The 17,303-nt window shown below is 47.2% G+C and overlaps 3 protein-coding genes across 3 annotated transcripts; 2 read left to right on the forward strand and 1 right to left on the reverse strand.

Moving 5' to 3' along the window:
* Positions 1–6,088: 6,088 nt before the first annotated feature.
* Positions 6,089–8,317, forward strand: LOC115793559 (SLAM family member 9-like). The gene is made up of 2 exons (XM_030748606.1): positions 6,089–6,732; positions 8,200–8,317. The coding sequence occupies exons 1-2, from the start codon at positions 6,089–6,091 to the stop codon at positions 8,315–8,317; spliced, it is 762 nt and encodes a 253-aa protein (XP_030604466.1).
* A 2,283-nt stretch (positions 8,318–10,600) lies between these two features.
* LOC115793560 (piggyBac transposable element-derived protein 4-like) lies at positions 10,601–12,487 on the reverse strand. The gene is made up of 4 exons (XM_030748607.1): positions 12,337–12,487; positions 11,615–12,052; positions 11,089–11,482; positions 10,601–10,976 (listed from the first exon to the last, which is right to left on the reverse strand). Exons 1-4 carry the CDS (start codon positions 12,485–12,487, stop codon positions 10,601–10,603), a joined length of 1,359 nt encoding a protein of 452 aa, XP_030604467.1.
* Positions 12,488–15,977: 3,490 nt separating this feature from the next.
* On the forward strand, positions 15,978–16,775 carry LOC115793561 (uncharacterized). The gene has a single exon (XM_030748608.1). The coding sequence runs from the start codon at positions 15,978–15,980 to the stop codon at positions 16,773–16,775; it is 798 nt and encodes a 265-aa protein (XP_030604468.1).
* The last annotated feature ends 528 nt before the right edge of the window (positions 16,776–17,303 follow it).

Below are 17,303 nucleotides of genomic sequence, written 5' to 3' on the forward strand. Positions count from 1 at the left end.
CCAACCTCGGGTGCTGCAGTGCTCCGGGATGCTGTCACCGCGGCCCCGGGCTCACCTCCCCCTGCCCTGTGCTGGGGTGTGGGAGGTCGGGGTGCCTATTGAGCCAGCGGACAGCTGGCTCTCTTCTTCCAGGATTCTTCCTGGTCATATGCCCCCCCCCCCCTCCCCCTCCCCATACACAAACACACACACACACACACACACAGAATGCACATCACTCACAGATGTAGGATGGAGAGGCCACGTGGAGAGCTGCACCACCACTTGCCTCTCCGTTTTAATTGCACTTTAGTCATTATAACTCACAACACATACACACTTACAACCTGATACACATAGGACCTTTGGGGCAGGCATGTTACTCAGAGGTTGATGAGATGGGCCGCTGAGGTGGCCCCACTCGGATCCTCGTCACTGTCTGTCTCCAAATTTTATTTGCACTTTAGACATGGAGGGTTTTGGGGGGGCAGTGTGGGCAAGCGCTGACGACCAACAGTTGGCACTTGTGGCATAACTGTCCCCTCAATTTTAACTGCACCCTATACACCTCATTCACTCACAAACATTAACACATAGACCTACAAGTTGGGGAGGAGGAGGGGTGGATGGGTCATCTTACACCCCGATTTCTTGCGTCTCGCCCGGGGTAGGGGTCGGGTGGTTCCTTGGGGACCGGGCTGGTGGCGTCCTGGGGTCGCTGTTGGCCCTGGGGTGGTTTCCACTTGCCCCGCCTTCAGAGGGTGGGTAGCTATGGATGAATGTGTGTCTTTGTGTATTTGTCACCGTCTCCGTGAGTATGGGTGGGTGAGTGAATGTGTATGTATGGCATATCTGTGTGTGGGTAAGTATGTATGGGCATGTATGAGTATCTGTGTATAAATGTGTACACGGGTGTCTGGGTGTGTTTGTATGTATGGCTGGACCTGGGTCTGGGCCTTGTGCCTTGCCTCCTGGCCGCTCCTTGCTGGTTGCCTCCTCCCCCCTACCCCCCTGGGATGGGGGTGCCTCGGGGTTCCTGGGTGGGGCTGGGTGTTCTGGCGTGGGTGCTGGCCTGCCCCCCTTGGGGGTGCGGTGCGGGGCTGCGTTGGCTTCTTCGGCGTGGGGGGGGGCTCTGTGGAGGGTCGGGCGGTCCTTGGGTGCCGTGGGCCCGGGCGCCCTGCCGCCGGCCAGTGCAGGGGGCTGGCCGCTGGGGGGGGGCTGGCTTCTCATCGCCTTGGGTTCCCTGGAGCCCTCGCTCCTCGACTGGGGGGGGCTCCGTCTGAGACCACCCTCTCCCGTCTGCTGGGGTAGGGGTGCGGTTGTCTTTGGACTGAGTGGCCGGGGGTCTTCCTGGCTCTTGGTGGGCTGCTGGTGGCCTGGGGTTCCGGGGGCTTTCCGTACCTGCCTCTGGCTTCTGATGGGTGGAGCTGCAGCGTTTTGCCCTCATTGGTAAGTACGTTCCATGACACAGACACAAACATGACACAGACACAAACGCCCACTCAATCACAACTCAATAAAATTGTTGGTGTGTGTAACATGCTTTGTTAGTTTTGTTTTTCACACACAAATTTATTTTTGCAAGTATTGATAGTATTTTTTTATATGTTAAAGTGATGAACTATCTGATTAATAGACTTGTGCTCTTTCCCCTTTTTTTTTTGCTCCCTTTCTCTCTCCCTTTTTCTTCTCTTTATTTTCCTCTTCTTCAGCCTGTCAGCTCTGGCTGTTACATAGTATGTGGAAAAATAACTCAGATAAATAAAATAAAGGGTTAAAACATCAACAAGAAGAGCCTATTGAGAACCTATAGAGCTCATCTTGAAATAGCAAATATGTTTGGCACAACAACGCATTCAGATCACAGTTCTGCTTGCAAGATCTACCAGACATGACAGGCTTTAAAAAAAAAAAAAAAAAAAAAAAAAATGACACATGATGCACCTGAATGCAGGTTCAAAATGACCATAAAACGATGCAAAGCTGTTTTTAGGACTGACTTCCTGTTTCAGATGTTCAGTGATGAAGTTCACCGCCCTCACCAAAGGAAACCACAGGCAGCTTTAAAAAGAAGAAAAAGCTTTCAGACCTCTGCAAAGAGTTTTTCTCTCACTTCTGTGTTGATCTGTGAACATGGAGACATGTAGCTGTGCTCAGCTTTACTCAGGCCCAGACTGGGAAGTGCTACAGCTCAGCCTTCAGCATCGTGTGAAATATAATAAAGCCCTGCTCCTCCTCCTCCTCTTCCTTCTTTCTTCCACTGTGTGATGAGGCAGAAAAAGGTGGAGAATATCTGCTTCACCCAGTGCACTTTAACTTTCAGTCCATTAACAGTGGTAAATATTCTGGTTTTGTGTCCTAAACCTGCACGAGCATCAGTTTTCATTCTCCAGACAGAGGTAGAAGTGATTCCAGCAGGGCCTGCATTTAAACGGGTTGCTGCTGCTGCAGTTGTGGCCTCTGCTTGTTGGTGTTGCAACTTTGTTTGGTTGGCCTTTGAAGGACAGTAAGGCAATATTCCCATATAATACCGACTATAGTCAACTGAGGATTTCATGTTATATTTGATTTATTTACATGAGTGAACAGTTACTAGTTAAAGGATTTGTTAATGTATGTTCCTAATTTAACGCTGCAGTTTGAACTTAGTTTGAGCGGAAGTTATAACTACATTTCCCAAGATGCATTTCATGTCCCAGAATGCACTGTGTTTGTTGTTGTTTCATGATGGAGATGTACCGATGTGACCGTTGGTTTTCTGCTGAGTAAAGGTGATCATTTTGTACACGGATCTACTCCATTTTTTTTGCTGGCTAGACAGATTGGATACAACAGTTGGTACGCTGCTTGGATTCAAAGACGACTTCAGGACAGCAGGAGCTGCTTGGCTGCTGATCAAACTGTCACATTATTGGCTTCAAGGTGTAAATCTGACAGCTGAGAGTTGCAAACATGTAATATTTTTCTGTCTTTATTATCAATTAATGCACAGTTAAATAAACCCACATGAAGCTGCTGAGGTCCTGTGGTTTGGTTGGTAACAAAGTTTTGCTTTTGAAACTCTGATGTAGAGAAGAAAGTAAGACTGAGCGCTCGCACTGCTGAGACGTTTTCATGCTGCATCCTGCATCACGCCGTCCCTCCGATGCTCCAGGATAAGTTCTGCTCTGCATTAAAATGCCTGCAGCCTAACATGTGATGTGAGGACTCGGTGGAGATTAAATGTAACGCACGCTGCAAACTTAAATCACGTTTGTGCAGTTCACCTTCCAAAGGTTTGCCCTCTGACGTTAAATAATATTCACAAAAATATCTCATGTCCACGACTTTCTGCACCTCTCTGGTAAATCCTCACAGCAGCTTCTTTGCAGCGGCTCAGACGTTACTAAACATGTCTCTGAGTGTCTGTTGAATCACAGGGTCAACTCTTGCTTTTAGTATTCATGAATTAGGTAAGACACAGGAACACATTTCACCTCAAAGGCTGTCAGTAGCTGCTGGTTTAGAATCAGCCAAACTTAGGCAAACAGCTGCTTCTCTGAGGTGCAAAGTATCTTTCAATTTAACTTTTTTGTGACCACTGCAGAGGATGTAAGGTCTCAGGAGGATACAATCAGTAATCTTAGTACCTCTGAGCCTCTCCCGCTCTGTTGAAACTCAGCACTTCCTGCTTTTGTTTCACATTAAAAGCACTTTAATGTCACTGGACAGAAACACTTCACTTCTTAACACAAACCCATCTTCACCTGTGGCTCAGGTGGGTGAGCGGGTCGTGTACCAATTGGAAGGTTGGTGGGTCAATTCCTGACTCCTCCTGTTTGTGTGTCGAAGTATCCTTGGGCAATGCACTGAACCTCCATTTCTCCCTGATGCATCCATCACAGCGTGTGTGAGTATTAGAAAGTGCTCAGGCATTGATAAAAGTGCTACATGAATGTGTGTGAATGAGACTTGAGATCTTCATTTAGTCACAGAGCTGAATCTGTTCCCTCACTGTGTCCCGTCTCATCCTGCTGTGTCTGTTCACTTCATTCATTCCCTGTTACTGGTTTTCACTTCCTGTTTTAGTAGTTGTCTTCTGTGTCTCCAAATCCCAGCTGCACGGTGCTCGATGTGGAGTTCACCAGGACCGGGAGAACAGGCCCAAAAGCACAGACAGCAGCTGCAGTGGACACTTACTGTTTTTAACTCTCAGTTTCACTTCAGCTCTTTGTATGCAGAACTTCACTCTTCTCTGCAGCCGACTGACGGACCAACAAGAGCATCCCACACAGGCTGTACCACATACTTTGGACACTGCCCCCATCTGACAACAGGCTCTCTCTGCGGGTAGACGGGCCGTCTGTAGCTGCCCACAGACTGCTGACGTGCTGCCACTGCTGAACCATAATTTCCTCATCTCACCGAGTGGGTCAGTGGGTGGAAGGATTGAGTCCTCTGGGTTATTACAGCAAGTTTAAAGGTCATTCAGACCTGAATGCTGACAGTGGAGTGCATGAAATCAGGGACCTGACTGCAGCAGACGCTGGAGGGTGTTCAGTGGAGACCAACAACAAGGGTCCAGGTTCGTGACATTTTGGTGTTGACAGAAGTGCAGCAGCTGGTGTGTAGCACTGAGATCTGGTGACATTAGAGGGGAGATGATCCAAAAAGGTACCACTTGGTGACAGCGGGAAGGAAAAACTCTTTTAAGAGGAAGAAACCTCCAGTAGAACCAGGCTGAGGGAGGGGCAGTGAAGAAGAAACGGTCTGAGAGCAAAGTGCTCTATTGGGGTGATACGGTACTATGAGGCTTTTAAGATAAGATGGGGCCTGATTATTCATGATAGTGTGGGAGAAATATGCTCTCTCTTTCTAGTCCCTGTCAGCACTCCTGGAGATCCTCAATAATGAGGAAACACAGAGTGTGACAGCTTCCTCCTGCAGGACGAAGAACCCAGTGACTGAGAAAGAAGCAACCTCATCAATAATCCCATCTACCAGGAGGAAAATCTGGACTGTGGACTCTGGATTACAGTTTTTGTTGCTGTGAGGAGATCTCTGGTGGTTCTGGGACTCTTTGGTTGGTGGTTGCTTTCATTCTGTCTCAGGAAAGAGAGACTCTGTGTCTGTAAACGCAGAAAAAGTGATGATGAAGCAATTTAAAGTCGACTATCACCCTGAAAGGGAAGTTCATGTTTTTATCTTTGTAAAACTGTTCTTCTTTATTTCCATATTAACCATGATTTATTATAGTCATGGTCTGCCATGTTTGTAGTTCTCTTTGGATCATTTCTTGTTGGTTATCAATGTAAATTTATATTAAATTATGGAAAATATGACCAAGAGGAAGTAGATAAATGATAAAGGAGAGTCCCCAGGATGTGAAATGTCTGGGATTTTAAATTTTTGAATGAACTGGATGGGCAGCACGGTGGTGTGGTGGTGAGCACTGTTGCCTCACAACAAGAAGGTCCCCTTACCTGTCCATGTCTGTGTGGGTTCTCAGTCCAAAGACATGCAGTTAGAGGGGTTAGGTTAATTGCCCATAGGTGTGAATGTTGTCTGTCTCTCTGTTACCCCTGAGACAGACTGCTGACCTGTCCAGGTGCACCCTGCCTCTCGCCCTATGACAGGTGGGATAGGCTCCGGTGAACTGGATAAGTGGAAGACCAGGGGAAGGTAACAGAGACCTGGCGGCCAGGACCCCCCTGGCCAACCGCCATGAGCAGGACCACACCCCCCTGCTCTGATGTCTGAGGCCCTCTGGTGGACTGGCTGAAAATTCTGCCCCCCCCCCCCCCCAGCTGTGAACAAGGGAACTTTGTATTCCTTTAAATCGGAGCGTCATCTCTTGGTGGTCAACATTCATGTGGCCAGCCACCAACACGAAACTACATGACTGTGAGAATGAGCTGCTGACCAGCTGTCAGCTTATGATGCACTGGGATGAAACCAGTTCAATATGACCACACACACTTTTCTGGGAGTTGACTTTCTGTTAACAAATGCTTTCATGACAAGTTTCAGCGCACTCACCAAAGAAAACCACATGCAGTACAGTAAAGAGGAAAAAGCTTTAAGATAGCTGGTCGGCCTCTTTCTCTCACTTCTGCGTTGATCTGTGAACATGAAGCCATCAGCTGGGTTTTGGCTCCTGGCAGCGCTGCTCGTGGGAAGCTCCGCTCAGGCCCGGATCATACAGTCATTCTTCAAGGTTGGCGGCACGCTGGTCCTCAGACCTGTCTTTGACCACCTGATCAGCATCGAGTGGAAGTACGACGAAGAACCTTTGGCCGTGTGGGTGGAAGACGTGATTCCCCTGACATATTACAGTAGGTTTCGAGGGCGTTCAGAGCTGAACACGACCTCAGGAGCACTGAAAATCCACAACATGGCTGCAGCGGACACCGGAGTGTATTCAGTGGAGATCAACGGGAAGCAGATTCGGGTTTATGAGGCTGTGGAGATCCAAGAAGTACCCCAGCCTGTGGTGACTGTGAGGCCACTGATGTGTAGCTCAGCCTCAAAGAAGTGCACACTGAGCTGTGATGGAGATGTTAGAGGAGCTGAGCCTGTGGAGTACTTCTGGAAGAAGGGAGACGGAGAGTGGGAGCAGTCAGAAAAGGACATGGAGATCCTCAATGATGAGGAAACACAGTGTGTGATCATTTTCTTCTCCTGCAGGATGAAGAACCCGGTGAGCGAGAGAGCCAGCAAATACATCGTGAATCCTTTTCTCCAGGATTCAGATTTTTCCCGGGACAAAGGATTGTGGATTCTTACAGTTTTAGGCGCTGCGGTCGTGGCGCTCTCCGTGGTGGTCGTCTGCTTTTGTGCATGAAATAAGAGAAGTTTTCTAAAGTTGGCCATCGCCTCTGATGAAGATTAAAGCTTGCTGGTGCTGTCTTCATTCGTCTCTGATGGTTTTTCCCTCCTTCCTGTTCGTTTCCAGTTTAATTGGATTTATCCTGGTATTAGTCTGTTTTCCCACCTCTGCCCCTCATTTTTATTTCGTCTGAGCCTTCAAGATTCTGTTTTCGTGGATTTTTATATCAACTTAATAAAAGCTCAGCTTCTGTTCAGCCTCCCTGCCTGCACTGTGCTGCATTTTAGGGACTTCAAACTTCCTCTTCTTGCTGTGATCCCGGCAGTCTGGCCTTTCCTTCTCTTTTTCTCTCCGTCAGGTGGAGTTGTGGGCCGGCCGCTCTCGCTGCTGGTATGATTTTTCCCGGCTTCAGCCGTCACAGCTGTTCCTCCTCAGTGAGCAGTATTTAAAGTCGGTCTTTTATGCTCTTCCTGTGTGTTGGTGCTTTGCTTTGTTTAAACCTGCCTTCTCGTCTGCTTCCAGTGACTTTCCCGGTGAAAGGAAGTCTGAGGAGTCCTCTTTCCAACTCCAGGTCAGCGAGCGGTTGGCTGATGCCTCACTGACCTGTCCTCACGAGCCCGCCCGCTCTCCGTCTCCTCTTTCCTGCTGGATTCCTCTTCAAACAGCAGGAGCTGCTTCGCTGGTGATCACACGGTCACCTTATCTCTGTTATACACGTGTACTCTGACAGCTTTCACCACCATGTCATAAATATATAATGTTTTTCTACTTGTATTGAGAATTTAATGCAAAAACATTAAATAATGTTAATAAACTTTATTCTGGGCTGATTTTGAATGGAGTAAATGCTTTCCTAAAAAACTGTGTGATTTAGCAGAGCTCACCTGAGGAGACACTGCTCAAAGGGCTTTAACCACAGTTCACATTTATATCATGCTTTGTTCTATATGCTTCGAGCACATCAGCAGCCACAACCCAACATGCATGACCCAGAGGAAACCCACACAGTCACAGGGAGAACAAACCTTGCTGCTGTGAGGTCACGCTGCTGACCTCTGCACGTGCCACCTGTAAGGTCAGTGCCGTACGTACTGTCGTCCATTTGTAAGGAGTGAATATAATTATGCTTAGTATAAATACATTTTTAATCAGCTGACCACAGCAGGAGCTGAAACTGAAAGACAGAATTATGAGATGCAGGCAGCAGAATGAGAACACGCCGCTTCAAAAGGCCAATCAAAGGTTTTTGGGGCAGATCTCATTTCCACAAATGCTTTCATGAGGCTCGCTGCACTCGCTGAAGGAAACCACAGAAGAGCAGAAAGGTTTCAGAGCTCTGCAAAGAGCTTTTCTGTCTCTTCTGTGCTCGGATGTGAACACGGAGACATCGGCCGGTTTTTGGCTCCTGGCAGTGCTGCCCTCAGCTTCACTCAGGCCCAGACCGGAGAGGAGAACTTCAAGGTTGGCGTCACACTGGACCTTAGTCCTGTTCGGGTCCCTGAACACATCGTCAGCATCTTTCACACCTGAACACGATCACTGAAGAGTTGGAAATCAGGGACCTGACTGCAGCAGGTGCTGGAGCGTATTCAGTGGAGATCAACAACACATCCAGAGTCAGGTTCATGAGGCTGTGGAGATCAGCCTGAGCTGACTGTGAGGCCATGCTGGGAGAACTGGGACTGAACCCGTGGACTCAAACTTTCTCCTGCAGGATGAAGAACCCGGTGAGTGAGAGTGAACCAGCATTAATCTCTTCTACCCAGCACACCTTGGACTCTGGGCTAAAGTGTTTGGTGCTGTGGTCGCCCAGATATTCCCTGGAATTCTGTCCTTGTTGAAAAAATGAGAGATTGTGTGTTTGTGTAAACGCAGAAAACATGATGACAACACAATTTAAACTGAACTGTCACCTTTGATTTCCTGGAGAGCAGGTAAGAGTTTTTGTCTTCCACCTTAACTGTGGGGGATGATATGACTGAGTCAGACTGTTACAGGAAAGTTTTCAAAGGAAGAGGTCAGCAAAGAAAAAGAGGGAGATGAAGAAACGTAGACGGGGGGGCAAATGACACACCCATGGAGGTATGGAGATGTTTAGGAGAGAAGGAAGTGGACTTGATACCTGTGGAGTGGAGATGAAGGGTACTGGTGGTGATTTTCAAGAACAAAGGTGACGTGCAGAGCTGTAGGAACCACAGAGGGATGAAGCTAATGAGCCACACTGTGAAGATCTGAGAAAGAGATGTTGAAGCTGGGTTAAGGAGAGAGATGATCAGTGAGCAGCTTCATGCTGAGAAAGAGCTCTGCAGATGATGTTTGTTGCCTTGTTGTTGATACATTTTTGGTTATTATGGAGAATTGAGTTTGTTTTATTGTTACTGTTGAACCAAAGATTAATAATGTAGACTGAGTGTTTGTTTCTATGGTTATTCCAGTATTTTGAGTTCGCATTACTTTGTTTTGACTTCATGTTTTGGTATTTATTACCATTTATTCTTATAAATGGAGTTTCTCCCTCTGTCAACTTTGCACATCACCACTGCTGCACTTTAACGTTTTTCAGCCTTTTTTATTTTTGTAATCAGTTTTAGTGATGACACTCAGCACGGAGCATGGAGTGGACTTTTGTGTAATACCACTTTGTACCACGAGATGGAGCAGTGAACAGGTGTTCTGTTGCAGTGGGCAGCAAACAGTGAATGAAACCCAGACAGGTAACCCCCCAGATAGAAACAGGTTCAGCTGCAAAGACAGGAAATGAAAACCAGAAACAAGCGTGAACTTCAGAGAAGCTTCCAGAGCTGCTAAAGGAGAGGAATACGTGAACTCAAAGATAAGTTTGCAGTGTGCTGATGGTCTAATATTACTGACAGTTCCAGAAACTTTCCTCAGGGGGCGGTGTTGCACTAAATTAGTGTAGGGCTGTCAGATCAGGTGAAGAACAGGTAGCTGTTCCACTTCTGTCCCCACACAGCAGGGAGGAGGAGACAGTTTCCTAATGTTAACTGAGATCCAGCTCTGTGGCTGGGTCTGTTAACTGTGTTAATGGGTGATTCGGCCCGCTGTCATTCATTAGTGCAGATTTTAGCCAGTGCTTAAATGGCCTTAAGTTGTTACATTTTCCTTTAGTCTGTTTCTTTTTTAAACTTCATTTTTTGGGATTTTTTTATTTATGATGAACTATGACTGTGGGCTAATAGGAGGATAGCTTTGTTAAGGGTTTAAAATGCGTATAAAAACCAGAAACATGGATTAAAATGATGATTTAGCAGAAGGGGCTGCAGCAGTTTAGTAAATAAGTTAAAACAGTTTTCTGCACTGGAAACATTTACTGTAGCAAAATGATCTGTGTAAAACCACAGAACACTGATCAGATCAATCACCTCTATTATAGATCAATTTCAGATATAAAAGATGAAATGCAGTGACGCATTCTGATATTATTATGAATAAAGTAATAATTGGACACTGAGGACTGTTGCAGCAAGTCCGATTCCTCCAGTCAGACACAAGTGAAAACACTCCTACTGCACGTGCTCAGTTCAACACTCCATAACAGCCACACAGGAACGTCAGAGCTGAAGCCCACAAATCTGTAAATGGGGAAAAAAGTTGCACAACATCTTTTCAAACCCTGAATTTATTTTGTGTGTTCAGAACCATTTTTGAGATGCACTCATTTTGACAATCTGCAGCAAACGCAAAACTAAAATCGTACACAATTTGCAAAAAAAAAAAAAAGACTAAATGAACTCTTTCCAACCGATCAAAGTTGGAAGCGTTGCAGCAGCTTTTCCACAGAAAGGCTCAAAGTCAAGCTTCAGATTTAGGAGCAGGAGTGGGGCTGTGAAAGGCTTTGTGGCAGTTCCTGTCCACGATGACACACACGGGCACTTTACACGCCTCACACATGAAGGGAGTGGACTTCGTGCACATCCTGCACCCCTGTGTGGCTTTCTTCTGTCCTGATGCCCCCTCAACAATGGCAACAGGGACGTGCTGATAGCTCTCCGGGACCATTTGGAGGGGCACCCCACAGAGCTCGGCCGTCAGCTGCTCCTGGAAGGCCTGGTGTGTCATCGGCTGCTGCTTCAGTCCACTGGACAGCTCCTTGCTGAGCAAATAGCTGTTTGTTACAGCGATGTCAATAAAATGATGCAGCACCGTCACGCACCACTTCCTGCTCTTCCTCCAGGAGGAATAGGAGCCGATCAGCTGGTCTGACAGGCCAACTCCCCCCCCCGTAGCGGTTGTAGTCCCTCACAGCTGACGGCACAGGCACCTCGTTGCTTCCCACCAACCTTGCGCGCTTTTTTTTTTTCATGGTGTCCCCTGAGAAGGCGGTGTGTATGGTGGAGCACACACTCAACTGCCTCATGTCCATCCATTTGATGAAGATGAGCGCTCCCTCCCTGATCCACCTGACTGTCCCTTGCGGGGATTTTTTGGTCAGGGCGTTAGCGCTGCCTTTTGGGATGCCGACTCTCGTGTCCTGAAACATCCCACAGGCTCCAAACCTCAGGTCGTAAAGGTGGAGGAACAGTACGGGGCTGGTGTAAAAACTATCACAATAAATGTGATATCCAGATCCCAGGTAGCTTTTGTTGACGAGCGACACGACGGCGTCAAAGGACAGCCCCTTCCCAGTGAGCAGAGCGGACCTCCCCGTATAAATGTTGAAGTCAACAGTGTAGCCTGTGTTGTCAGACAGCACAAAAAATTTGTTGGTTTTTTCTTTGTGCACTGGGTGCTACTGGCTTTGGTGGCCACCATGCGCTCGTTTACAGAGAGGTGTTGCTGGGGGTGGTACACGGCTTTACAGGCCACGCGTAAGCTGTCGTACAGGGGCGCGTATCCTGTGCAGGCAGTCGTAATCATCGGTGCCCTTCCTGCTGTCGTTGAGGGCATCTTCCGCAGGGTTGCTCAAATGAAGGTTCCACGAGATGGCGAGGACGCGGTCCCTGGACATGACCTCGGCAGGATACCGCACATGGAAGATGGAACTGGCACGCCAAAAATCTCGGACCTTTGGCAGCTTCAGAAGCCCCATGTACAGCGTCAGCCCGATGTACCGGTACAGCTCCGCCTCCGTGAGCTCCGTCCACTTCAGCTTTCTGCCCGCAGCGATATTTTTGGCTGCGTTTTTGTTTGTGTTGGCACACAACCTTTTGACGGCCGCCCGGTCAAAGTACATCTTAAACAGCTCGGCCGGAGATGGACCGTCCACATAAACTGGACTCCCGGCCTTCTTCTGGGCAGGAAATGCTGTGAGGGCCGCGGTAAGCTGTCAGCTTCCTTTTCACTCTTCCAGGCGTCTGCAGCCTCAAACCTGGAACGCTTGGCTCTGTTTGCTGGAGGCCGACCCCTCCGGCGACCCCCTCTGCCTCCCTCCGGTGTCTCGACATCCTCATCATCATCATCCTCCTCATCCTCCTCCTCATCATCATCATCATCACTGCACACAAAAGAAATTACAGGGTGTGTTCAGCATGAGAGTAACACAACTTTCTCAGATACTCAGACACAAACGACACTTCACGGACACGAACATGTCGTAGCACGGATCGATCCCTTCCAGGAAGTAGGCTTCGTCTCCGCTGTCGCAGAGTCCGGATCAGAGGAGAGGACGGAAACCTCGTCCTCATCCGGCGCGGAGTCCGAGGCTTCGCGTTTGATGGCTCGACGTTTCTGCGGCTTCATGATATCATAAGCGTGCGTGCGTGCGTGTGTGTGTGTGTGTGGGTGTAGGAAGTCTGCGGGGTGTGTGTTTAAGTGTCTTTGTGAAGGAGCGCGACGGCAACCGGAGAAAGAAAATAGACTTCCCGGGCAAATGACGTCATAGCTTATTGTCGCAGTTAGTGGCGCGCATGAAAACCACGTGATAGTTCAACGTGATGACGTATATGCCAACGTAGGAAGCATTGACGGTCAGATTAAGCTTTTTTTTTTTTTTGTTGTAACTTTATTAAACATATATATGTACAAATATACAAACATGCCTAAATTCTATTTTGCATATAAGAGGAAGCGTCAGAGGATCTTACACAACTTCAAAAACATACACAGAGGAAAAAAGCAAGGGGAGCAATATATATGTGTTTAACTTGACCAATCACTGGAAATATAATTCATAAGAGGTCAATTTTTGGCCATTAAGAGATTTTGTAAGTTTCAATGATGTCTTATATTGAAATTCTGGTCAGGTGAAGCTTTGAAGCTTTTCCATCCACCTGGTTATAAAAAAAGGTTTACTTCTCAAGGCTTCAAAAAGCTCTGGCTTCTACCAAATAGATATCTGATTACAAATAAAACTAAAGAAATATCCTACAAAATTATCTATCAAATCTATCCAGCTAAACTGTATATTAATAACTGATCATTGATGTTAGCTGCAGCTTCTGTGATCCATGTCCTGAAACTGTTGTTCACATGTTTTGGTGTTAATTTATTTTGGCAGAAACATGTACCAGGGTACTCCAGTTTCCTCCCACAGTCCAAAGACATGCAGTTACTGGAGTTAGGGTAATCGGTGATTCTGAATTGCCCATAGGTGTGAGTGTAAGTATGAGTGGTTGTATGTCTCTCTGTGTTAGCCCTGCACAGGCTGTCGACCTGTACAGGGTGGACCCTGCCTCTCGCCCTATGACAGCTGGGATAGGCTACTGCTTTTCATAATGAGGTCAAACAAAAGGCACTTAAACCACTGAGAAATGCACTGCTTTGAATGGAGTATTATAACCCCTGACCCCCCTGCGTTTCCTTCTCTTTCCCTTGTCTAGGGCAGCTCTTTCTTTAAGCTGTTTATTATTAACTAATACATACAGAATTATTATATGTTTATATGTGCTGATGTTATATGTTGATTTTTGCTCCGTAAACAGTCCACTTTGATAAATATATTTGGAAGAAAAACAGCTGATCAACTTGTGTACTCCTGAAACGTCATCAGTCGCAGCCGCAGCACTGTCCCGGATGTGAAGCTCATTATGTGGCACTAACAGGTGCGTGGGTTCCACTTTTTGTCCAGACACAGTTTATTTTCTAAATCCAGCATGAAGAGCAGAGTTACACCAGCCAGAGAAGGCGGAGTCAAGGTGCCTGCAGTCACCTGAGAGGTGCTTTCTTCTTAACAGCCACCAGGGGGCAGCTGAGTCCTGTAGAAGCCTGTGGAAGGGGTCATTTTGGGGCTGTATGTGTGCGTCCTAACAGTAACAGCAGGGTAATGAGATGCAGGTTTAACTCTGTAGTTTCATATTAAAGGCATGTCTATTTAAAATAAAAGAATTAAAGCAGTACTTTGGCTCCTCCTACAGTAATAATCACTGTCAGTGATCAGCATGTTACCTAGACGACTTCTCTGTGTTATTTCTAGTGTTCTTCTCTGTTTCTGTGATTGTTCACAGCCTGTTTATTTGAGTTCTGTGGAATTTTTTTTTTTTGCCACAGCAGCTTTTGTTGGCAGTGGAGAGAGACAGGAAATGGGGGAAAGATACAGGGGAAGACACGCGGGCAAATTGGCGACAGGCCGGGACGCGAACGTCCCGCGCCGCCCGCACCGCAGCGCGGCATATGTATGTGGTCGCCGGCTTCACCACTAAGCCACCCAGGCGCCCCGAGTTCTGTGGAGTTTAATAATCGAGTTTGGGTCTGCTCGTTATCTTAGTGCAGTGCTTCTCAATTATTTTCTGTTACGCCCCCCCTAGCAAGAAGAAAACTATTCGCGCCCCCCACTCCCCACTGTGACTATCCATCTCTGCATAACATTTTATCCTTATTAACATTAAAGAAAAAAAGAAAGACATATGGTCAAACTTACAAAGAATAACTTTATTAAATCGTGTTTTAAGTCTGCAACAGAAAAGATTTTAAGTGCATCATTGCCTGAAATTAAAAATAAATAAATCCTTGTTTAAACTGTAAACATGTTTGACCAACTAGACACAGCAAACACACCGGTCTTTCCTCTTCTCCAACTGTAGTGACAGTGAAGCCAAGCGCTAAATACGCTTCGTCGTATTTCCTCGTCTTAGCTTTCGGGTGACTTTCTTTTGTCTCATTATCTTTGTCTCTCTCCGCTTTTCTTTTCATCCCTGTTAAAAACTTTTTCATGTTGGGGGTTGTTATGTTGAATAACGGAGGCTATAGGCAGAACGCAGTCGGAGCTTTCTGTTGACTCAACACTGCTAACCAAGGCAAACCTGTTGTCTTGTAAGTCGTAAAATGTTGCACTGTCGCAAACGTGACAGAAGTAACAATGACAGCGCCACTGCCGCCTACTGTAGTGGATGCGCAATTACACTTTATACTAGTACGGCCCCCCCAAAAAAAGCCTGTTCCCCAGGGTCACACGCGCCCCCCCAGGTATCGCACCGCGCCCCCCAAAGGGGGCGCGCCCCACTATTTGAGAACCACTGTCTTAGTGTATACTCCTGTCCTCCCTCAGTGTCCCTTTGGGTCAAGTTTGCGAGTGTGTTTAGTTACTTCCTGTTTTATGTTGTTAGGTTGTGTCTCTTGTGTCGTGTGTGTGTGTGTGTGTGTGTGTGTGTGTGTGTGTGTGTGTGTGTGTGTAAACAGCCTCAGTTTCCTTGGGTCTGGAGTATATTCAGTTTGCTTTCTCTGCTGGAATTCTGTTTCCTTGGATTTCCTAACAGCCTGGAAATAAAGGCTTTATGTTTACTCCTGCCTGTCTTTGTGTCTGCGTGTGGGTCCCTTTGCTTGCAATTCATGACAGCAGAGTACACCTGAGCAGGTCTAACACACACACACACACACACACACACACACACACACACACACACACACACACACACACACACACACACACACAAAGACCTATGTCCTTGAACAGTCCAAGCTTGAACCCAGACCCTTCTTGCTATAAGGTCACAGCACTAACCTCTGCACCCTTTGCAGTTTGCAAATTCTGATTTCAGTTCTTTTAACACGTTGAATTGTCTTTATAAGTCAAATTTTTCAAGTGTTAGGACTTCGATTTTTGCACGCTGTGGTGAGTCAGTGAGGCTCAGTGTGAGGCTGTGCAGGAAGCTTGAGGCAGAGGTGAGAAGGTCTGTTGCAAACTGCTGCGAGAGAAGGGGTCCCTGATGCAGCTCACTCACTGCACTTAGGAAAGGAAAACAAAAATGGTTTAAGCCCTCGCAAACGCCTGTTACTTCTGCGCTGATCGGTGGACATGGGGAGAAGAGTTGCTGAGTTTGTGCTCCTCACAGTGCTGCTGGTGGCTGTTCTGGACTCTGCTGGAGCCCAAGCTGTTCCCTCATACTTCACGGTTAGTGGCACACTGGTCCTCAGGCCTGCCCACGTCACTGAACAGATCATCAGCATCGTGTGGAAATATGACAAAGACCTGCTGGCTGAGTGGATGGAAGGACAGATTAACCTGACATATTACAGCAGGTTTAAAGGCCGTTCACACCTGAACACGACGACTGGGGTGTTGGAAATCCACAGCATGACTACAGCAGAGACTGGAGAGTATTCAGTGGAGATCAACAATAATGTCCAGAGTCAGGTTTACCAGGCTGTGGAGATCAAATACGTGCCCCAGCCTGAGGTGACTGTGGAGCCGCTGATGTGCAGCACGACCTCGGAGAACTGCACGCTGACCTGTGATGGAGACACTGAACAAGCTGAGCCTGTTGCCTATTTCTGGAAGAAGGGAGATGGAGGGTGGGAGCAGTCAGAGAAGGACGTGGAGATCCTCAATGATGAGGAAACGCAGTGCGTGAAAACTTTCTCCTGCAGGATGAAGAACCCAGTGAGCGAGAGAGACAGCGAGCCCATCGATAATCCGCTCTGCCAGGAGGAAGAGCCGGGCTGTGGACTCTGCATCACAGTTTCACGTGCTGTGATGAGATCCTTGCTGATCCTGGCACCCTTCTGGGTGGCTGTCAGCTTATGGATAAAACGAGAGACTCTCTGTAAATGCAGAAATGAGGACAGCACAGCTGAAACTAAACCATCACCATGACTTCCTGACGTAGATGACGTGTGTTGATAATCTTTTGCTTTAAAAGCTGGAGTTTAATATTTCCATTGTAATAATTATGAGATAAAACTCAGTCTTTCCTGTGCAGTTTGTTTTCCGTGGTTGCTGTAATAACCTTGATTTTCTGCCGCAGCAGCTTGGTTTGACTTTAGCTTCCTTGAGGTGTCCGATGACGTCTGTCAGAAGCTGTCTGCATCTCATCATTACACACAGGGTGTTATTTTCTGTGGCAACAGTGGCCACCAAGAAATAACAGCCCCACATTAGAGCGCTGCGATGCTGGCTTTGTTTGTTCTCTCTGGTGAGAGTGAGGCACTTAATGCCAAGTCACATCGAGCCAGCCCCAAAATCACAAGTAGGGGTTCAGCCTGTCTTTATTTTCAGTGTTCCTGAATAAAACCAAATGCAGAACATTCTCTGCTTTCCTGTATTTTTTCCGGAGAAATAAGTGCTCTTCCTGTTTGTACAGCTGTCGTTCTTTGCTGCTCTCCTGATTTTTATCACTCTGTC

Source organism: Archocentrus centrarchus, chromosome 15, assembly GCF_007364275.1.
Source record: "Archocentrus centrarchus isolate MPI-CPG fArcCen1 chromosome 15, fArcCen1, whole genome shotgun sequence".
NCBI lineage: Eukaryota > Metazoa > Chordata > Actinopteri > Cichliformes > Cichlidae > Archocentrus > Archocentrus centrarchus.